Raw genomic sequence first — 23,744 nt, 5'->3', positions numbered from 1 at the left:
AAAATAAGTATAATAAAGATCAACTAACTCTAGATATCCCGCTAATGCTCTTTTAAACTGTACCATTGTCAGTAAAGCGATCTTCTTAGCTACATAATAACTAGAAAACACTATTTTATCACTGTTTTTCTGTTAAAAAGGAAAAAAACATTGTAAATGCAGCTCCAAGCTGTCGCGGAGATGCGCGTGGGCAAGTCATGCTCCAAGTGAATACAAAGTATCACATTAGACTGGCACTTGAGACCAATGATTTATTACTGAGAAGTAAGTATGAAGGAACCGGAACTGGCTTTTTACCGAATGACCAGGTACAAGATTACAATTTGTCGCTTGAGCTGAAATAGATAACTAAGATAAAATAACAACCTTCATTGTATGTAAGCGTCTATAAAATGGTCACAATAAGAGTAAAATGTTTTACTATGTACCGTGATATGCCTAAAGGAATATTAATAAAAATATATTCATTAATGTAGAGAGTTAGGTACCTACGCCACCCTATCTTTGACAAAAATTAATAAGTTAGAGAAAGTTAAAATAAACAGTACCTACCAGCTTCTTATAATTCTATTACGTACGCAATCAACGCTTTAACAAAACAAAAATATTCCTTCAAAGACAAAGTACCTAATTCATGGAATATAACTTTGACTGGCACATAATCTAATTCTGCGGAACTCGTAACTTTGTTAATGTTCACAGTTTTTCAACAACACCGCTAATGTAAGCCCGCTATGCAGAATTTTTTACAGAAGGTCCATTTTGAAACGCACACGAGATTGTATGTATGAGTGTATGTACCTTAACCTTTTAATTAAGAGGGATAAAACTTTGTATTATTGCATTGTAAATTATTGCATACATTATTCAGATGCAAACTTTTTCCTGCAGGGACTACAAATTTAGGTTACATAATCAAAATGTTACTGGCGTTTATAAACTACATTAAGCCTTGTATCACTAGTTTCTTTTGTTGGCTCTACAAATAATTTACTTTTTAAGCTACTTAGATAAAATAAACTTAAGGAGAAAACTCCTCACCTCTTTTTTAACTGAGTCAAATACCAATATTAAACTTAACCTTCTGCATCTCACTGTAATACAAACTTGCCGCCAGGCTTCACACGTAATGCAAAAGTTAGATATCAAGTTATTAACATTTATTTCACTGAAGTGTCCTCTCTCCGGTCTAGCTATAGGTCACTAAAATACTCGCTTTTTGTTTCATCATTGCTTTTTTTAAATATACGTCATAGTGTCTGTGAAGTTTTGTCATTTGATGCAGTTTGACGTAAATATCGACTTATTAAAATAATGCAGATGCAACTAGTGTCGTCAATAGTACAGTTAATTATTTACGAGTAATATCATGAAAGTTGCTAATTATGAATATATTTGGGCTAAGTTAGTTGAGCACTCTCTCACAAAGAGACAAAATTCTTAGTAAACTATCTTTCATTATTGTACCTAACCTGTTATTTGCCTGTTTCCGGGTTATCAATAAAATCCATCACGGCATACCCGGAGAAACTGTGGTTTGACTGATTAGCTTCTGACTACTGATTTCACGTAAAGACTGGATGTAATATCAAGTAAAATGATGCATAACATATCGGGATAGGGATACACAATTCCAAGTGCTATGCTATACGAGGATACATTTTGGTGAAAAATAGGGCATAACTACACACCAATAACCACATGCTTCACCTCGATATACTTAATTAGAAACTGAAAGGCTGTAAGTTTTTCTACGAAATGCATTGATTACTTCACAGCATCATATTCAATTGTTTTAGGAATCGGGTATTTTGCAAACCCAAGAGTAGTTATTTTGCCATTACTTACAGAATCCGCTTCATAAGGAAATCCCAAAGAATTCACGTGCATTCAGCTAATTCTACGTGATTTCTTATTTTGCAAGAAAATATTATATTTCCCGCAAACTAATGATAAGTATAGGCTGGTTTTATTGATAATTAGGCTCGAATAGAAGAGAACCAGGAAAATAATTAGATAACCACAACAAGAAGATAGAAATCTGCACGACTCAAAATATTGAAATTATTGAAGTGTTTTCAATGTATGCTTCAAAAAGGATATGTTCTGTTTACCGTGGCTTTGCTTGAACCTTACAGTTAAAGTACCCACACACTTCAAACTAAACTGTCAGACGACAGTTGGCCAGATGATTGTTTTTCAAGGTTGATTTTCAGTCGGCCGACTAAAAGTTTGCAGTGAGTTCGAGCTCTTATAATTTCAACTGTTTGGACTGTCCACTGAAACAAAGCTTACCTAACGTTAATATGTTTTAAAGCCCATTCATTACCAACTGAACGTTAAAAGCGTTGACAAATATAATTGAATATAGGAACTAGTTGTCAAGAGGACTATGTAAGCCAAGCAGAGTTGCGTCACAATGGGCAGTGCAATCCGCTGTGGCCATAACGCGAGCTGGTCAGAATGGGACTCCTTATCTCTTACCGAGAACTCTGACTTTGTAGGAGTTGCCCAATGAGCGGGAAAGTCTTCCTTGTACATACTTTGTTTTCATTTTGTTGCTTTGTATTGGTATTAAGTTTTCTTGGCTAGCCAAATCGAAATACTTTTATAAAAAAAATGCCTAAGTACTTATGTCCTTTCTTCGGCTCTAGAAGGTAGAGTTCATTTAAATCGGGACAGTAGTTCTGGCGTGAATGTCGTACATACAGACATAGAGTTACTTTTCGCATGTATGATGTATACATGTAAGGATTTGAAACTGGCTTCCACCCGCGTCCCATGGGAATTGCTTACTCTGCGAAATTATCTAGGGATAGATAAATCTATAGTTTCACCTCAGATTAAACACTAAGTAAGCATAAAATCCGTAACATTTCAAGAGGAAGATACTACAATACATAAGATAATATGCTTCCGAAAAGCGCAATTAATTGATTTAGGTGAAAATGCATTTTCGAGGTGTTCACTCAAGACAAAGTGAAGTGCATTGCACGAGGCACTCCTTGATGATGAAGATACTTCATGTAATAAGGAACCTCTACATGCCTTACCAAGAATGTTCGGTGCAAAGACCTGCCAAAGATAGCATCAGAACCAAGTAAATAGAGAAGAACATTTCTCAAGATAACTATCTGAAAATGATCTAAGATGTGTACCCGGTGACCTTTCACTTCCCTTGAAGCTTGGATCCCATCATCGAAGCACCATTAGGCCAATTATTAGAGCATATTTAGTGGCATTACCTATCCTCGCGGGAGGGGGGCTGCGTATAAAGCGAAGATGCGCGCGCAGCCCGCAGCACAGCATCGGCGCGAGCGCACGTCACGCCGCGACAGTTACACGAACATTTTGCGAACTTTGTGAATTTTATCTGTTGACGTTTACTGTGATTTAAGGATTCTGTGAACTTTTGGTGAGTCTGTGTTGTGTTATTGATTAGTAGTTTTTTATTATTAAGGTTTAGGGCTTAAGGATTTAGGAGTAATTGATAAAGCTCAGGAAAAGCTTATTTTCATGATAGTTATTGAGTTTTTAGTAAAATACAAGCATATTTAAAAAACAGGTGTTAGTAATGAACTCTCCATCTAATAAGCTATTTTTGCCTAAATCGTCTAAAAATTAATATCTCTCTTACATTGTAACAAATAACAAAAGCTTAAGAAACCATTTGTTTACAATTATAACTATTAAACATTGCAGCATGCGCCCGCGCAGACAACTTACCGCAAATTACTTTAAAATAATTTATTTTGTTTACTTATCTTTATGTAAATAAAGTGTCACCACAATTTTATAGTGCCTACTTATAAAAGCTATAAGGGCTGCGTATAGAAAACAAGTTTTTTTACGAAACTAAAGTAAGTTAAGCCCATTGTAATAGAAAATAGTTTTTAAGAATATTCAATATAACTAACTTTAAAATGTTAAGTGTATGTAGGTTCCTACATTTTTCATTTTCAATTTTATTTAAAAGTAAGTTGGAAGTAAATAATTTAACAAATTTTATTTACAACTTATTGCTACATTGTTTACCCCATCAATAATTAAGTCTATCATCTATATGCGAAATATTAATATTATTAATTGTTATTCAAAAGATATGAAAATCAAGAACATTTTAGCGTAAAATCTGAAAACGTCTTTCTCAGAATTAATTACTTAGCTAGGCAATATTAACGTTCAGTAGAACGGTAGGGAAATTACAAAGAAAAATGTTCGCGAAGATATTACGAGCTTAAAATTACACTGGTTTTAATATCACGAAACAACGTCTTATGAAGTAAACGAAGATTAATTAAAACGAGGAAATAATTATCCTATATTAATAGTATATAATTTTCTTTTTGTAAATATATGTACTGCGATTTTCTTTAAGTCTTTTGAAATATAATATGAATTAATATAATACATGTAAAATCAAATGTTGCCACTTCACAATGCTAAAATTCCTACTTAAAGCTCAGTTTAACTATAACATATTAAGTATAACACTGATGCACCGTTAACTACCAGTGACTATCGTATTAATAACTAAAATTAGAGATACAAATAGGTACCTACTATAATTTTGTATTCGTACCAATCGCCGATTATCACTGAGCTTTTTCGATCTAATCCAAACAATGACAAAAGGTCACAAAAATATGACTTAATTAGGTTACAACTTAAGCTAAATATAAATAACATTTCCCCCACTTAATCCATTTTAATAAAATAACAGTTAAGTTATTCGTAAGCTTAGTGTTACTTTATAAAAGTGAAACACGAGTACATTAAGCTGGGGTTAAGTGAGTGCTTGGGGCTTAATTCTCGGCCACGTGAGAGCTTCGCCCTAATTAGCAACATTACTTAACTTAGTAATTCCTTAGATGTAAGCTTTCAAGGTACTAGCTTTACGTTTGTTCATTTAAAATAATATTTTTCTTGCAGACGGAGTCGCTGGCCACCAAGATGGTTCACTTTAAGTTGGCGGTAAGTAAATTGTGACTTAAGTATTATTAGCTTTCCTTAAGAACAATTAAAAAGTGCCTAACGAACGAACCCACTAAAACGCAATTAATGATATGAATATAAATCCTAATAGAGAGGCAAAAAGCGCGAAAATTACAAACATATTAACTTGTCAATGTAAGTCCTTTAAATAGGGATTCTCTAGTTACTTAACAAGCTATGTACCTTAATCCAATATTCTCATTTTCCTAAACCTAACAGAAAAGGCTGGATGTTATTAATGAGAGATTCTATCTCTCAAAGTGGTAAATAGCTTAAACTTCACACATACATCGTAATTCTCACCCTGCAGTAATTTTTCACACTCCTAAGTTAGACACGAACGCCTGAAAGATCGAAGTAAAGATAAAACTTCTTTACAGTTCCATCAGGCTGTAAACATGTATCTAAATAATAAAAGTTCGTAAAATTATGTAAAAATGTAAAAGGTTTTTCATACTTCGCACATTTATGACACGATATCCAAATGGCGTATAAATATGTTTCACACTGAAAGGTTTTAACCAAACCGTAAAATTTTTACACTTCGTTGCCAAAAATTCGGGAACCAATATTGAAAATTAATTATTGATACAACGATTGTAGGAAAAAATACCTCTTTCTGTGACGTTACTCCCGACTATCAACACGCAGTTGACAGCTAGACATGCGGTAATATTAATTGACATTGCGATTATCTTTACAATATAACTAACAAGTGAATAACCTGTATGTTGTAACAAACAGTACACAACACATGCGGGCGACTCTCTCTGCAATCTAATCATAATTAGTGAATTAATTGCTTTCCTTTGATGTCGCGGTGAGCGCACTAACTACATTGCCGTGCGGAATTGTGCGATAAGTTATTGTCTCGGTTTTGATAGGGATAAAATACTTTATGCGTCAAGTAAAGAATAAATATTCAGTTGCAAAAAAATTTGAACCTGGATAGAAAATGTTATATTTTTGTAAGAAGTGGCTTTCCTACATCCGGATATAAGGCCATACGAAAATAAATATTACAGAAGTATTAAAACATAAATACGTATTATAGTTTCCGAAGAACGTATTCGGTAAAATGTAGTTTGATTCATAAACGTAAGGGCGACGTACCACTGCGGCGAGCGAGTTGCATCACAATCATTTGCTATCCGCACCGCACAAATAGCGGGCTAGGGTTGTCTACAGAAATATCCATCTTGGATAAAAACATAAGATACATTTAAAGTACTTCCTTTATAATCACTTTAACTGTTTTTTTTAATGCATTAGGTTTAGGTAAACTCGTTGACTTTTTAAAAACCGAGGAAAATTTTGCGAGCACCCCAATATGTCACAATAGGCAGAGAACAGAAAAGGGCTTAGTCCCTTACGATTTTCATACAGTAGTACAGTTTTCGACCTAGGTCATGGTCGAAAACAGTCGTAGATTGGTGCTAGAACATACCATAAGACACAATCCTATGTTGCCAACCCTGCTGTGACCGCAGCGTTGCATCACGTCACTTACCGTCCCCAGACGCGGCAACACTCGCAGCCATTCATCTCTAGCGCACAACCCTAGCACAATACGAACACAAACCGTTTGACTCTCTTTACAAAACGCCTGTTTTCACACACGCTATTGTCCGCGCGGTTTTTTACACACATTAAGCGTTTACGCGTTCTTAGAATGCGTGCAATTTATCAAAATATAAGTGTTTTGTTACAGTTTCGTAATCTTGATGTGTTTTCGTACTTTGTGAAATATTTCGGTTTTCTTTTTGACGAAATTATATTGACGTTTTAACTTTTCCCTTAATCTTACAAAGGAAGACAATTTTAGCTACAGATATTTTTATAAACACAGTTTTTCTTACTTTTTCAAAGATCACTCAAACACCTATCTTACGTGTATCTTACATACCTACATTACTAATATTCACATAACAGCTGTAATCCAGATAAAAAAGTATAAAACTAACAAAAACCTGACCACTAATTTCGCACGCCATTAACATAGAAAATAAACTAATTATCATAAAAGGCATATAAAATGCAAATGCGATGTTTGGCGCGTACTCGCGTCTCCGAGCGCGTGACGTAAGCGCGCGCGCCGGTAGAAAGCGTCAATAAGGTCAAGGTCGAATCTCTTCCGCGGTTTGCGTCACGCGGGAAGTTAGGGATGGCACACGTCATTAGATGTGTGGTTAGTGAAATATTTTAGGATGGTCTTTGTATCTCAGTTTTGGGCTTATTACGATGACCATTTTTGAGTATGTTATTGTGATTATGAGTATGTTATAAATAAATAAATAATGTCTGGACGCCTTCAATTGGATTGGGATTTGGAATCAAAGGAATATCGCAAATTCATTTTTAAATAAGTTAAAATATGTCTTTAATAGGACATACTTTTGACAAGTACTTTTGATAAGTTTCATTCTTAAAAATACTTAAAAAATATAGCCCCCTTTTTCCTCACAATTGATATAGGCACCATAATTTTGATCTCATAGCCAACCCTATCTTTATAATGCATATACGCATGTTCATAGCAATCTTTTGTTTGTTAGCTAAACCTTAAAGTACCGTGTAGTACCGTGTAGTGCCACTTATATCAGTTATATAACTAGTTTTGTGAATAGGTGCAATAACCCATTGAGTTGCAAAACGGTTATGTCAATTGATGTCAGAGTTATTATTATCGAAGCTATTTGTTATTTACAACATACACGTTACCTAAATCTTGTGAGATGACGGTCAAAAATATCGTGGGTATGAGTTCATTCTGTATATTTTCGTATGTTTGGTACTTTTACGCGAGATAAAAATGTTATCTTACTTTCTCCAACCCACATCGTGTAACTTACACGTTCAGAACGCTATATATCGCAGTAATTTTTAGGTAAAAGTAAAAAGATTACAGATCAACTTCAGCTTAATAAATCTTATTAAAAAGTCGTTCATAAAACGTTTGACCGTGTGACCGGCGCGCTTTATGCCGCGTCGACGCACGCGCAGGCCCGGTAACAGCCGGTGAATGGGAAGTGGAGACAAACAATTCGCTTTACTTATTGTTGCATCATTTCTATATCTTCGAGTTTATTTTTTGTTGAACTTTCGATTACCTACCTATATTGTTTGGAAAACTTCGTCAAAAAAATGTAGCTTTTGTTATGATATTTACATCTTCTAACTAAGTGGTCGATTTGCCTTATATCCCTTGCTTGTTTTACCACAAACTTAGGGAGGATAAAAGTAGGTATATCATACTAAAATTAAGCCTACTTTTCCGAGGTCACATTTCACAAATACTTATATGATTACACGAGTATCTTGACTATGACCTATTGCAGACATAGGCCTCCAAATACAGAAGCGACATTACTCTCAAATTATATACAAACAAACAATAGTAACCTCCATACTTGACAAGTTACAACAACCGCTTGTGCAAACTACTTCAGTTCAATTAGTCTGACATACCAATTGAGTGACTTTGTGACCCACATCATGTTAACAAACATATAATTTGATAATGATGTGACATGGTCACAGAACTTAGTTCTTTGTGTGCAGAAAGAATTTTCTTTCAATGTTACATGCTGAAGAAATGTGATCGTCGGTTTGATATGTAGGCCTTACTATAAATTTAATTTTGGAAGGAATTTTTCCCACTCAATCATTCACCAACCCTAAAATGAAAATTCAATTTAAAGTTGCTGTTCTTGATATTCATTCATCACCAATTATTATAGCAAGCCAGTAATTTTACCACAAGCCCTACAATCAGTTTAATTTCTTGTACCTATCTGCGTGATGTTCTAAATAACTAGATTCCACAATACCTGATAGCATCAGATGAGCCGTCATGGTGAAACTGTAGCAAACTTCGTGACCACTCGTAGATATTCGGCCGATTGCACATAAGTTAGTTTTGTTAGAGATGATAATCGGACGGAACTTAGAAGTATATCACGTCTTAAAAACCAGAAGCAGGTTTGTTTAACGAGGAAATTACAAGAAATAGTTTTAACATGAAAATCAACTAAGATTAGTCAAGAACGCGGCAAAATCTTATTCTGTCAAACTGTAACATGTCTTGTCACAATGACGTTCAAAAAAAGAATCCTCCAAGCATCCACGGCTGAATGGCGAGGTGTCTATGGTCGCTCGTCTCTGCTGCCCTCTTTGTAACTACTGGCACCTAGCACACGTTTATTTTGTTAGGTACAAGGATAATGTAATTCTTAAGCTCATCTCGTTTTCCCTGTAGAGCAAATTGATTGATACAAAGCTCGAACAAAAATACCAGACTAGGTAAAGGACAGACCACAAGATATACATACGTTAATTAGGTTAACATAAGTTCATCAGATTGGTGTTTAAAATGTGGAAAGGAAACGTAAAAATTGAAAATGAAAGCAAACTCCACTTTTCTAGTTATATGATAGACTAATTGTTTTTTTATAAATAAAAATAATAAAGATAATAGCCCCGAAGAGATTTCTCGCCTCCATTGTGTAGCTTCTCGCATTGTAACTATGTATTATGTCGCCCGGTTTCACTCGCTTTCCTTCGCAACGCACTGATTATACAGGTAACCTGTGTTTATGAGCTTCTTGTTTATTTAGAGCTGGATTGGAAATCTCTAATAATTACGCTTATAGAAGAGAGAACCATCGTCATATCGCTATCATAATTTTTTCAAAGCCTTTTCTTAACAAAGGGGAAACTTTCTGTCATACTCCACAGTTACTATTTATTGATTTTCACGGCTTTTAAAGCCAAAAGTACTACAGCAAAAGTACCTAATAGTTCTGCGTACATTACAATCGAAACAAAACCTCTAAGTAAGTGCGATACAGGTCGTCTCCACAAAACACCGGGTCGCGATACCTTACATAACACACGTAACTAACGCTAACAACGATATACATTGCTGGTTTACTACTCCAACTGTTAAGCAATATCGCACTAACTCGGCAATGGACGCTGCGGTTACATTTCAAATGAATGACTTTTACTTTCGCTGTGGGAAATGTGTTTGTATGATGATTATTATGACTGAGTTATGCTGATGGAGGAACCAAATTAATGGCTTCCTTTTTTACTAGCGTCTATGGCTCTTGAATAGACTAGTTGAAGTAGTTTCATTTGTACTACTTACGACATTATTAAGCTGAAAGGTTTAATGCTTGTTTCCTTGGACGCGCTAATCTTAAGCCTACAGACTAGGCTAAAACAAACTCTGTACACTTGTAGCATCTTATTTAAAATATCTCGATCAATAAGGCAATTAGACAGTGCCCTAATTAAAACGAATTACAATTTTACAGTAATTTGACCTGCATACATTATGTTTGAGCGATCGTGAGCTATGCTAATGTGTAATGTAAATTGCAGTAGATGTTAAAAACTTTAATTATTGACACGAATACGTCAGCCATCACCCGCTGATCACCTAGAATTTAATATCAATTTAAATAACATTACATTTGTACATCAGTTACTAGAATTTATGGTCTATATGTCTGTTTATGATGTGTTTATGGTAACAAGTTTCTTCAGCATTGACTTTTATTGAATTTCATACATTTTATGCAAGCTAAATATAGCAAACCAGCTTGTAGCATTATCACCTTATTATGTAAGTAACATAGGTAATAAAGAGTGCCACAAATAAACAATCGATATTGGCAAACGTAAATGACATAACGAAAATGGCGCGAACTTTTTATACAAAACATTAAGATGGCCGAAAATATGAGCGTCGTGAGTATTTATGCGAAAATTATCACATGATAAATATTGTAGAAATCGGCCGCGGTGGCCGCTTTCCTCGTGAGCCAAAATATTAAGTATTTATTACATAAAACTATAAGATCAGTGACAAATGTACTCGCATAAGTTGTAAGTCGCCATTCCAAGGTGACAGGCCGCGCTATTACTTGTGACAGGCGATTTAAATGGATTGCCTGCAAGAATGTTGACTTAAATACTGAAAGTCTCGTTTATGTTAAAAGTCGCATGACTTAAAGCTTAAATGAATGCGTATTTATGCTTCAAAACTAGCTACTATTTACTTTCGTACTTTACTATAATCGACATTTGTGTTATCTGTACGTAATATCATCGATTCCAATAAGTAAAAGGTCACGCAGCTCTTATTTACGTTACGGATCCAAATTCTGCCGAATATACCTTTTAAATCTTTTATTTCTTACGCAGATTTCTCTTTTGATATAACATCGGGATATGAGGCGTGACATTATTGCAAAATATAACAAAATAAATAAAGAAGCACATAATATTTGCTTTACCTACTTATTTAATGGCAGCATTAACCGTTACATTTGTATGGGCTATTTGAACTTCCAACTGCGAGCCGATGAACTAGTAATAATATTGAGTCACAAGTGATAGGTCGCCTGTAGCCCGTCACCTATAAATAATACAGTCACCCATTTGCGTGAGAAGCGAATATGAAGCATTCTAATCCATTCCCACAAGTTAACGCATTTGCAACTTCGGTATTTCGGCTTTTTACAAAGAGTAAAGTGTGCAAACGTTCAACGCCTCGGCTCATCCTGCATCATTGCAGATGTACGAGAACACGAACAGCCTATTAGCCTAGACATGCAACTTATCAACAACAACTCATTATTATAATTGCGTAACCTCCGCGGTGAAAATGGGCGGGAAAAACGTTGCCTCCATGTTGTATTCGAAAGTGTCATGGCGCGCGCCGCGTCTTCCTCTGGGTCAGAAAAACCACTATTAATGAGGCAGACAATGAGGCGTGTGAAGTCTAAAAACGCCTTTTAAGATTAATAGATTAGTTTTTTGGCGAATCTCGTGAGGAAGTTTGTATAAGAGTTAATTTTGCATCATTAACTTTTCGCGCGGTTGTTAGTGGCTTTCAAATGTCAGGAAAGTACAATGAAAAATTGATTAATCTCTTCAAAGTTCACAATGCCGTGTAATTATGATTGAAAGCCGCATTCATAGTCGAAGCATCGGAAATAGTTCCGTATTAGCTAAAGATCTGTGTGGATAATAACAATAACCACCAGTTTCTACTGTAGTTGTATTACGTAATGTGAAATACAATTCTTCAGTCGTACAATTCCATATTCCAGGTATAGTGTTTTACACGCATATGTATCTTCTTACTAGATGCAAAAATGCTTCAATGAGAATTAAAGTAGGTTACTATGATAGTAAGTGCGGTGCCTGCGCAAGCATCACTTGTAGAGTTTACTTCGCGCGTAATTAATCGTGTATACCTATGTATATATATAGCCCATAATATTGTACAATATAATTCCATTGATCTTGTATTTAGATAACTTCAATTATTTCATGAGAACAATTAACATATTCACACAAATAAAGCTTACCTGAACATGTTGAAACCATGGGGCGATTAACAATTGCGAATTAAAAATCCCATCAGACATAATCATAGATGGATCTCCATCAAGTTGGCCAAGATCCTGGCTGTTGCAACCGGAGACGAGCAGCTGGTGTTCGCACCATTTTCTCGAGAACAATATGCGTTGCACAGTCGTATTGTCGCGTCGTGTTCCCGCGCAAAGTTCCCGTGCGCCTTATGACGTATATGTGCCGCCATGTTGGTTTAGGGTTGCCAAATTTTAAACGGTTATTGATAGTGTAAGATATTTGCATGTGTAACGATTCTCTTTTGTAAATCTAATTTTATGTACCCTTCATGTAGTTTAATTTATACTTTTATGTCTATTTTGACGTTATCATTACACTGAATGCATGCAGTTTTCGCTCACTTGTCTGGCTCACTTTCTGACATAAGTTTGCAACTAGACATTTTGAATTCCAAACTTTATCTTAAAAATATTTAAACCTTTACCTTTGTTCTTTAACCAAAACTGCAAACTTGTCAGTACCAGCCCTAGTTCTTAATTCACAATCTGACAGATTGATATCCAATAAACGTCAGTCGCTCCGATACGTACAAGCGAGCGAAGTAACGAGTATCAGGCTAAGTGGAACTCATTTCCGTGACTTTGTGCCCGAGGGGAAGTCAATGACACATTCATGTTGCGCCAAGAAGTCCGACGGTTACAGATTGGAAGCTGGTGGTTATAGGATAAGGGATGGATTGCTAAGAAATTAGTTTGGGTTGTTGTGCGTCCAGGATGAAATAAAATGTAGTAAATAAATTAATTTAACAATGTTTTATGAAGGCGCAGATTTTTATTGGCACTGTCTAACAGATTGATTTTTCATCGATAAAAGTAGTTGCTAAAGTTGACAATTCACTGTTTTGGACACAAAATATTGTGTTCCTTTTCAATTATTTAATATATTTTACGAACTACTTCATACTGCTGTAGTTATCGGTAATGAAGATATAGTTTTGCTGCGACCTTTCCTCAATCTTTCAACGCGCAGTCAAAAGTAACAGTGAACTGTTGGCCATTACACTCGCTGTCAGCAGTGGACATCATTACCGCACATTATATCATATAACGCAATTATGGCCATTGTCGATTACATCATAACATTACTCTTTTATAACGTCTAGATCCACTGATACTGAGGGTGCTGCACTCGGCACACGAATTTGATGCACTTAAGTGATTAACTTGTTTTAACTTAGACAATAGAGTTAGTACGTGTTATGAATTGTTAAACGAAGCGGTTAGAGGCTGTGAAACAGGTGAATTAAAGTGAAAAATTCATATAATAAATTACTTAATTCAGGTAATGATGCAATATTAATAAAAGTACAGTCATTATTCCACATGAACATAATTTCCGATTTCATATAACGAAATTGTAACAATAAAATATGATCCGTTCATCTAATTAATGAGTTAACCACGCTACACTACTGGCGTTAATAACCAACGCTAAACAGAAACAGTGTACACACGACACACGACACGGTGGTCACGTCAACACTCAACGTGTTGGTGCGTCACGTCAGACGTTGTTGACGCGAACATAATGACACGTCACTGTATACGTATGTATAAGTGAACAGGTTTATTAACACCGTGTGTAATTGTGTATTGTTTTACAATGGCAAAGGAATTTGGTAATGAAATGAAATTATTGTAGTTACGTATAGTATAATATCTGGTGACTCAGCTCGCATTGCCGATCTATCAAATAGCAATGGAATCCTCAATCTATGTTAATTTTGACAGCAACTTTACATATAAATAAAGATCTTGTTAACATTTTCTAAGTAGGTAAAAACCTCACACCTCTCTTTAATCAAACAAGTTTAAATAATTCCCGACCTGCTTGGCCACAAGCCGTGAAACCTAACGTTTAGCATAAACCACAATTAATGGTATAATGAGATTAGTCGGTGAAAGTGCATTCATTAGTGCAGGATTATCTCGTGCTTATGTTACGTCAAGTGTCTTAATAAAGCAGACACATCTTACCAACTTAGGAAGTAGATACACTAAGTGTGAATAATAATAATTTTTCATTTATACATACAAATACATATGAGTATCTTTGAAATCTAAATTCAGAGGTCCTTATTACCTTTTCAAATTTGAAATGTTTGCCTTCCCTGCTGCAGAAATATTGGTTCTTGAAAAATAATATAATTTCTGAATCAAAACCAAAGAAATCTCTTTTGTAGAAATACCAAAACGTACCAACTGTCTTTGTCTTAGTATTCGGATGATGCTCATCATCCTAACTCCAGAAGACCGTGACATTATTACCTGGTGCCTCTGTTTCAGTTAGCCAACCAACTAGCTTTACATACAAACAACGGTACAGCTTCATTAGCTAGTAATAACTCTAATTGCTAACATTGAGACAGCGACTTCTTCGTCTAGCTAACTAAGTTTATTAGCCTTTTTTAAACGTATGAACAATAAAGAGCGGTTTTTTCAGGATCAATCACATCAACTTGATATTCTCGGAATAAGGGTACTTTAGTTCACCATAGATTGCAAAACTAATCACGGTAACCCATCACGGGCCGACCTCACTAACGCCTTAACCCCATTACCTGACCAGAAATGACATGTTCTGCAAAAAGCGAGTACATATGAATACATACGCCAGCTTTCCCTGAGAGGTCAATACTCATCGCAGATGAGAGCACGTGCCCGCGTTATGTCATCTGTCGTTACATGCGCGCGCGCAACTTTATTGTTAATCTCTTCCGGAAGATGGGAAATCATCGTAAATTATATGTCTGCTATGATTTGCTTGAGAAGGATACGAAATCTATACACATATGTAAGAAGTTACAGTTTGTCTGTTTACGAGTATGTGCGAGTTCAGGCGCTCATGGGAGCCTCAAGCTACAGGTTAAAGCAGTCATAGTTGGAGCATTTATCAACATAAGTTTACTAATGTGCAAAGCTGTAAATACATACCTACTGAAACTACAGTTACAACAGTAAACAAGTACAAACTATTTCAGTAATTCTAACATTATGAATAAATCAACTGAAGCTATAATTGCTTACTAATGACGAGTGTGAATTACATATCACGTGCACACATGCCTATATCCTATGATTAGTATGTGATATTACTGTAATTATCAGTAGTAATGTATGCGAGTGTTCACGAATTCATTACTTATGTGCACAGAACAAGAAATAGTTTGTATGTTTAGTTAGTTAATGTCGATTTGTTGCTGTTGAGGTCAGCGAAATAAAACATAGGTCATGTTGAGAGTTGAGCAATAGGCAGATGACATATGGTGTCCATAATTAACTAACTTTACCTACTACACGTTTATTTGAATACTTATCATGGTTTTACTATAGAAAGGTTTGCACTAATTTTAGAAGATAGTCATGTAGGTAATTCTTGAAATGGATGAATCAGTTTTGATTCCAAAAGATTGCAAATAAGTGAAGTTCATACGCATGTCCCTATGTAAATAGATTGAAAGTAGCACCCAAACGCACGGAGATAACATCAGTGTTCGTGAAAGTGAACATACGACGAGTATTTACTGCGCACGCGCACCGACTGTGACATCTCCCGCCAGATTATCTATGCGCGGAGGATTTCGACCTCTCGCCGTGAGGAGGGAACCAAATCACCGGTTAAGAGTTATTTCGTACCAAATTGCTACATTGTGCAGGTTTATGGTCAAAAGTCGGTTAAATACGTATGATTCGTAAGACTGTCACGCAATTCAGAGTCGTCACGTCGGAAGAATAACCATAAACTGTTTTATATCCCCTGTCGCTGTATATATACCTAAAATAGAACGATCATTTCTGTTAAATGCGACATAAAATACTTTGACCAGGATCTATTCTAAACCAGCTTTTAAAAAATAAAGGACCTCAAGGACCTCAGTGCAGTGCGATGCGCGCTCGAGAACGGTCGCGTTTTCGCTGCACAGTACGAATATTATATTCGCGTTTTGCGCGGCAATAGCCGCTGCCCGTCTTGTCGCGATGAGTTCTAAACCGCTCATCGCCAACGAAGTGTTGGCATTCATTAATCATGCCATCGATTACATGGATGAGGTCAGCATCGTGCAGATCTGCAGATCAGCCTACAAAGAGGACGAGGTTTGCAGTGCAAAGCTGCTGCTCTTTCAGTCGCTCGGACAACTCGAGCAGATGCCATCCCGCCGAAGGGACGGTGGCGACAAGAGCCTGCAGGACATCATCTCCCTGCTGAAGAGGACAGATCCTGATGACGTGCCAGAATTCGTGGCGAAGGACTTGCATAAGCTGCCTCCCGTCACATTCGATCACGTCGACGTCACCAGGCTGCTGAAAGACATAACGTGTCTGAAGGCAAGCCTGAATAGAATAGAATAGAATAGGTCTTTATTTGCTTAGAATGTAGGTACATATAAAATAGGATGTTAAATAATACAATAGAATCCGTGTACATTCTGCCTTGTTGGCATGCAAATGCAATAATTATTATACAAAATTGTTTAAGGCAAATAGATTATTGAATTGTATCATCTAGGAAGTCTTGAACAGAATAATAACATTTATCTACAAGAAACTTTGTGAAGCATTTTTTAAATTTCATCAATGGCAGGGTTTTCATTTGATGAGGAATTTTATTAAAGATAACAGGAGCCATACAGATAACACTTTTTTTTAATAAGCTAGTTTTAAATTTGCCTGTGGATAGTAAGTGCTGATATTGAGATCTTAATGATGTATTTCGTTTTCTAGATTCTGAAAGTGTTGTAAATAAATTTCGGTTCGCCATAACAAATAATGATAATTCTAGGATATAGAGTGATGGGAAAGTTAATAGTTTCTGAGACTTAAATATAGGCACACAACTGTCGGTAACTTTGAGACCAAATATAGCTCTCAAACAGCGCTTTTGAGCTTTAAAAATGCTTTCTCGTTCGCTACAATAGCCCCAAAATATTACACCAAATCTCAAGGTAGAAATTACAAGACCATGGTAGGCCACCAATATTGTTGACAAATTTACTTTTTTGGATAGATTAAATAACATAAACGCGGCTGTACTTAAACGTTTACAGATATCTTCTGCTTGCGGCTTCCAAGTTAACTGGCTATCAATAAGAATTCCTAAAAATTTTGTGATATTCACTTTGTCGATATTTTGACCACTGTAGTTGATATCCATGTCACCTGCATATATTCGTTGGTGTAGGGGTTTTTGTAGATTGATAGCTAGGTTATTATTGTCAAGCCATTTTATTAAACTGCTGATTGAATTGTTGATATCAGTTACGTACGAGTCTTTATTGATACATGAAACTATTGAAGTGCTGTCGTCTGCAAATAAAACCATTGGATTAGATATATGACGTGGCAGGTCATTAATATATAATAAAAATAGTAAAGGACCGAGGACACTTCCCTGCGGGACTCCATATTTTATTTCTTTAAAAGACGATAAATATTTTAGTTCATTTCTAGATTTTAAACACAGGCTTGATATCTCTGTACATTGTCTGCGGCCTTTAAGGTACGTTTTTATTAGATTGAGAACATTACCACGAATACCGTATGCATGAAGTTTGGTTAAGAGAAAATCCTGGAGGATATGAAGTCGAAGATGGAAGCGTCACAGGTTACCATCAATGACCTGCGTGGTGAAGTGGTGTTGTTGCGCAACGCTGTTTCCATAAGTGGGTCATTAGATATAATCAATGTGAACACACGTCGCGGGGCGCAAAACGCGTCCGTCATCAGTTTTGAGTCGGCGAATTCGAGTGCGTCACCGCTCGCCGATGTCGCTGACGATGCACCCCGCCCCGCCGCCGCCGCCGCTGCTGTGTCAACACCTGCGGCCGAACCTTGCGTAGGAACATCGACCCCCAAACGCGCCTACGCAGCAGTAGCTGCCACCAACAAGCCCGTTGTGACGCAAACAAAGCGGGCCAAAGCAAAAGGGGGTAAACAAACCCGTGGCACATCACAGCCACAGACTGGTCCTAAGAAGGACACGTGCGACAAGGATGGCTTCATAAAGGTTGAAAGGAGAAAGAAGAGGCCACCTTGCAGGAATCAGTGCGGTACCGCACAAACTGGACCCAACATCCTGCTGCGTCCTGCAGTACCAACGACGCAGTTGTACGTGTCCCGTCTACATCACACCACGACGGTGGAGCAGATCGTGGAGTATGTCCGGTCCAAGACCAACTGGACCTTGAGGGTGGCGAAGTTGGAGTCGCGCCACAATACGAATTTCAATTCGTTCATGGTGCGAGTTCCAACTCATCACATCGAGACATTCCTCAAGGAAGAGTTTTGGCCGAAAGGTGTCGTCTATCGGAGGTTCCGAGGATGGCTACGCGACACCTCGCAGCGTAACACGACGCCGACACTTCGTGTGCAATAGTTTTAAGTTACTTATATAAATATGTATTAGTGTATGTTTTATTTAATGTTATAATATTTGTGTATTGTATTTTTCTATGGGCCTTAGATGCCTGATTCAAATAAATAAATAAAAAATAAAATAAATGAACAACAATACGTTATACAATCCAAAGCCATCTTAACAAGGTACCAAATGCAATTAAAGGCCCAAGGTTCGCCACTGTTTGCCAACGAAACCGCGTCATTTAATTCAATTGCTAGGCCGGTGATTTGTCGCAAATCCTCGAGCGCTAGGAGTGAGGCAATGTAACGACCACGGTGGGAAAGTGAAGCAATGCGGCTAAACGATGGAACACATTGTCTTGCAGCACACGTCCAACGTGTGATGGCTCTCCTTGGGCGAAGGAATTAGAATAGCTCGTGTTTTTATAATTGTATGTTAATTTATGACTATGTAGCTACAACTATGTACTTGTAGTACCGACAGAGTCTGTGTGGTCTTATTTAGGTGAAGTTTTTTTTCTTAGTCGGTAGAACCAAGTTAGGAAATATAGATAAGGATATGGAGGAATAACTTGTTTACTTATATACCTGTGTCTGATAGTCATCTTTTGTTGTTCCAGGTGGCGTCAGCGGTGCTGCTGCTGTCGCTGGCTGCAGCCACGCCGAGGAAGACGTACAAACGTGAAGGTAACAGTCTAATCATTACTATGGCACACTAATGTCGATAGAGCTTTTGCACTGAAGCCTACTAAATCGATGACAATCAATAAATAAATAAACTTGTGTAATTATGTATACTTTATTGCAGAGGCTCTATATTGGAGTTTTACTCACAATATGAAATAAAGCACCAATACCATTGTTCGCAGCTCCGCTAAGCTCGTCGTACCTTCCACCTTCGCGAGGCGGCGGCGGTGGTGGTCACGGAGGTGGTGGCGGTGGCTACGGAGGTGGTGGCCACGGAGGCGGTGGCGGCGGTGGTGGCCATGGAGGCGGTGGCGGCGGCGGTGGCTACGGAGGCGGCCGCCCATCCTCTACATACGGAGCCCCCAAGCCTTCCTACGGCCCACCAAAACCCAGCTACGGCCCCCCGAAACCGTCAAATAGCTACGGACCTCCTCCATCATCGAGCTACGGCCCCCCATCCCAAAGCTACGGACCCCCACCATCAAAGCCTTCAAGTACTTACGGAGCCCCCTCTAAGCCCTCAAGCACTTACGGAGCGCCTTCCAAGCCTTCCAGCACCTATGGAGCCCCGGCGAGACCTCCAGCAACTAGCTACGGCGTGCCAACCGGACCTTCTACGACATACGGCGCGCCTAAACCTTCGAAACCATCGAGCACTTACGGCGCTCCTTCAAGCTCATATGGAGCCCCCGCACCGTCCAGTTCATATGGTGCCCCTGCTCCCTCTAGTACTTACGGTGCACCGTCGTCCGGTCCGTCCAGCTCGTACGGCGCTCCTGCCCCATCCAGCACGTATGGTGCCCCATCCTCCGGCCCCTCTAGCTCGTATGGCGCTCCCGCTCCATCCAGTTCTTACGGTGCTCCCGCCTCTCCACCATCTAGCTCTTATGGTGCTCCCGCTGCAGTTCCTTCCTCATCTTACGGTGCCCCATCCTCATCCTACGGTGCTCCTGCCGCTGTCCCATCCTCATCTTACGGGGCTCCCTCATCCGGCGGCGGTGGCGGCGGATTCGGTAGCAGCGGCTTCGGCAGCAGTGGTTTTGGAAGCAGCGGTTTTGGCTCTAGCGGTCCTTCATCCAGCTACGGCGCCCCAGCCAGCTCCCCATCCAGTTCATACGGCGCCCCGTCCAGTACTTATGGCGCTCCTAGCAGCGGCGGCGGCGGCCACGGCTCTGGCGGCGGACACTCATCGGGCGGTGGTGGTGGATACTCTTCAGGTGGATCAGGTGGTTACTCGTCTGGCGGATCCGGTGGTTACTCAGGCGGTTCTGGTTTCGGAGGCGGTTCCGGCGGCCATGGAGGTAGCTCGGGAGGCTACTCATCTGGAGGCGGCGGTGGTGGCTACTCGTCTGGCGGCGGCGGCGGTGGCTACTCGTCCGGAGGTAGCGGCGGCCACTCCTCGGGAGGCGGTGGATACTCGTCCGGCGGCGGTCACTCATCCGGAGGTGGTGGATACTCGTCTGGCGGCGGTCACTCTTCGGGCGGCGGTGGATACTCATCCGGCGGTGGTCACTCTTCAGGCGGCGGTGGATACTCATCAGGTGGTAGCGGAGGGTATCCGTCAGGAGGCGGCGGGGGCTACTCCTCGGGCGGTGGCTCGGGCGGCTACTCGTCGGGCGGCGGCGGCGGCGTGCCGGCCACCATCAGCCAGGGCTACGACTCCAACGGCGGCTATGTGTACTAGGCCCTGTAGGTTCCTAGCATCCTAGCACTAATATACAATAGTCAATTATTAAGTTATCGCAGTATCTTCAGTAATTGTTACCAATGTCACAAATTATGTATGTATCGAAGTAGGGCTCTAGTGAAAACTATGTATGTATTAGATATTAAAACTGACGGAGTATATGGAACGCTTCGGAACCTCACTGAATGTGTGAAGCAATAGGAAATACAAAGGCTGCATCGAAGCATTCCGTGTATTCCGGTTATAAATTGTGATCTGCAATCGGTAAAATATTTGTGAACAGAGTAAGAGGAGCAGGGTGTCTCTCTACGAGTCGTGTCGCACGCTGCTTACCGAGTAAGCGACGCTTGAAAGTATTACCATTTAATTTAACTAATTAATTATTTTGTACAAAAATTTAATTTTAAGGTCTGACTAATTATACTTTTTTTGTATAAATTAAAAGTTTTGTAAATATTATTGGTGGCATTTTATTTCAAACTCCGAAGAGCAACCTCTGTAGTACCTGTCTACCTACTCATAGACATCACCCACATTATAATGAAGAGTGTAGGAAAATAATTTTCGCAATCAAACTCTTATTTAGCTTAGGATAGCTGGTTGAAACAAACTTCAATTTCCATGTCGTGTTTTTGTTCAACAATTAAGTCTGAATTGAACCACCAGTAAACATTGAATCGATAAATCGATACCTAAATACCTACGAAATCAAGGTAATGAGTCCACGAATTCGAATAATTCTTGGAAACTACACTGCTAGTAGTGAGTCGCAACTACAATTGTGAATGAGTATGTTCATTGTATGTTACTATTCGTACTGAAAGTGAACAGATTACGAACACGTAGGAACGTTTTACTTTCTTACCTGCAAGCCTTGGTCTCTGCTAAAAATGGAACAATAGGGTTGACAAAAACAAAAGAACCACGTCAACATACTATATGTTTTATTTTGATGTCGCTGAAGCGACCGCGGAATTCACAACGTTACACATTTTTTTACACATTTTTCTTTTTCAAAATATTCAACAAGAACTAGGAATAAGTCAATAGTAGGTATATCTACTAGCTAACAGTGGGGAGCCGCTGTCTGACCATCTGTCTAATATAAACAACAAACAATATATCTTTCTCTTTAGTATAGATAATATTATATTACAGTAAAGGTAACAACATAATTAATGTAAACTTTTCATTTAATATGAAATAATTTATAGAGCTTTAATAATTTTAATATAATTATATATTTTCAATAAATCATCTGATATGTTTCATGATTAGCACTTAGTGCTTAAATACGATAGTAAAATGTATATACTCCTATATATATAATTAAACAAATCTAGTAAATGCATCTGAATCTCAATGTGCAAAAATACTTGAAGTAATCAATATAATGACTTAATATATCGGTATATATAGTAGTGTGTAGTGAGACAGCGGCGCCGAAGAACAACAACGACCTATAGCTACACTTACAGTAATGATATGTACCAGTTCACACTAAACTAAGATATCTTGTAAGTCACAGAGATGATATGTATCGAGTCCGTAGTCTTAGCAAAGGTTAGGCAGGTGGATATCACATCATATACTTTATATTCGCAACATATACACTAAATATATCCAACTTTATACTTTAAAACGATTTATATGTAAACCTTATTATCAAAAAACAATTCGAAAGCTTGGTTAAGTATCAAGTTTAGCAACTCTATCTTATATTAGTTTGTCGTCAAAGACGTGATATGTATCGATATATTTCTATTCTTTCTAAAAACGTTACGTTTCTTTCCAAAAGGATAAAAGTTGCCAAAATTGACAATATTATCTACCCGCAAGATACACCTTGATATATTTAGAAACAGTACATCAAAAAGCTTCAAATATGGACATAGACACGCACATGGGGTCGCTCCGGGGAGGCCGGGGGGGCCGGGGGGAACAAACACGATTATATATTGTGAACACCAATACATTTATAATTCCAAAAAGATTTTTAATATCAGCGATGCTGGCCACACCGGCTGCATCGCGAAGCTCTTTATTATTAAGTACCAGAGTACACGTATAGTAATATACAGCATAATATGAAGAAACTTCCACTTTGTGACTATAACTTGTTGCGCTTCGATAGTAACTCAGCTGATATTAGGCCAGTCCTCATCTTGTTCACACTTCGTGCTATTAAACCGTTCCCAGTAGTGTATTCGTCTATATCTGGACATATACATACGTATACATATAACATAGCGTGGGTTTACCTCACTCCAAGCACATAACTGCTCTAAATTATATGATATAGGTATATCTTTACTACATAAATATTTCGCGCTAGTAAATAAAACTATATAAACACATCTCCCACTAAATTGCATTAATACTTAGTAAAACATTGTTTCAAGTATATATTTAGCGCGGACTTTTTTATATAAATAATCTGGATTACGTAGACTATGTTCGAGCCGTATAATGTGTATATATCAGTTAATGGTAATGCTTCTCAAGCGATATGTCTCATATAACAGTTTACACTCGTACGATGATATATAATGTTTGGTCAACATTGGCTA

The 23,744-nt window shown here is 38.1% G+C and overlaps 1 protein-coding gene across 1 annotated transcript; it reads left to right on the top strand.

Annotated features, from left to right (window-relative positions):
• Window positions 1-3,273: 3,273 nt before the first annotated feature.
• Window positions 3,274-21,633, top strand: LOC110378265 (loricrin). The gene is made up of 4 exons (XM_021337454.3): window positions 3,274-3,415; window positions 4,933-4,974; window positions 19,421-19,487; window positions 19,670-21,633. Exons 2-4 carry the CDS (start codon window positions 4,954-4,956, stop codon window positions 21,169-21,171), a joined length of 1,590 nt encoding a protein of 529 aa, XP_021193129.3. The 5' UTR covers window positions 3,274-3,415; window positions 4,933-4,953; the 3' UTR covers window positions 21,172-21,633.
• Window positions 21,634-23,744: the final 2,111 nt, after the last annotated feature.

Source organism: Helicoverpa armigera, chromosome 14, assembly GCF_030705265.1.
Source record: "Helicoverpa armigera isolate CAAS_96S chromosome 14, ASM3070526v1, whole genome shotgun sequence".
Lineage (NCBI taxonomy): Eukaryota > Metazoa > Arthropoda > Insecta > Lepidoptera > Noctuidae > Helicoverpa > Helicoverpa armigera.
The sequence above is the reverse complement of the archived record's forward strand: the minus strand, read 5'-3'. Positions and strand labels throughout refer to the sequence as shown.

Coding starts and splice junctions, on each gene's coding strand:
- LOC110378265 (XM_021337454.3), top strand. CDS start 4,954: ATGGTTCACTTTAAGTTGGCG. Junction 4,975..19,420: donor TGGTTCACTTTAAGTTGGCG/GTAAGTAAATTG, acceptor TTGTTGTTCCAG/GTGGCGTCAGCGGTGCTGCT. Junction 19,488..19,669: donor GAAGACGTACAAACGTGAAG/GTAACAGTCTAA, acceptor CATTGTTCGCAG/CTCCGCTAAGCTCGTCGTAC.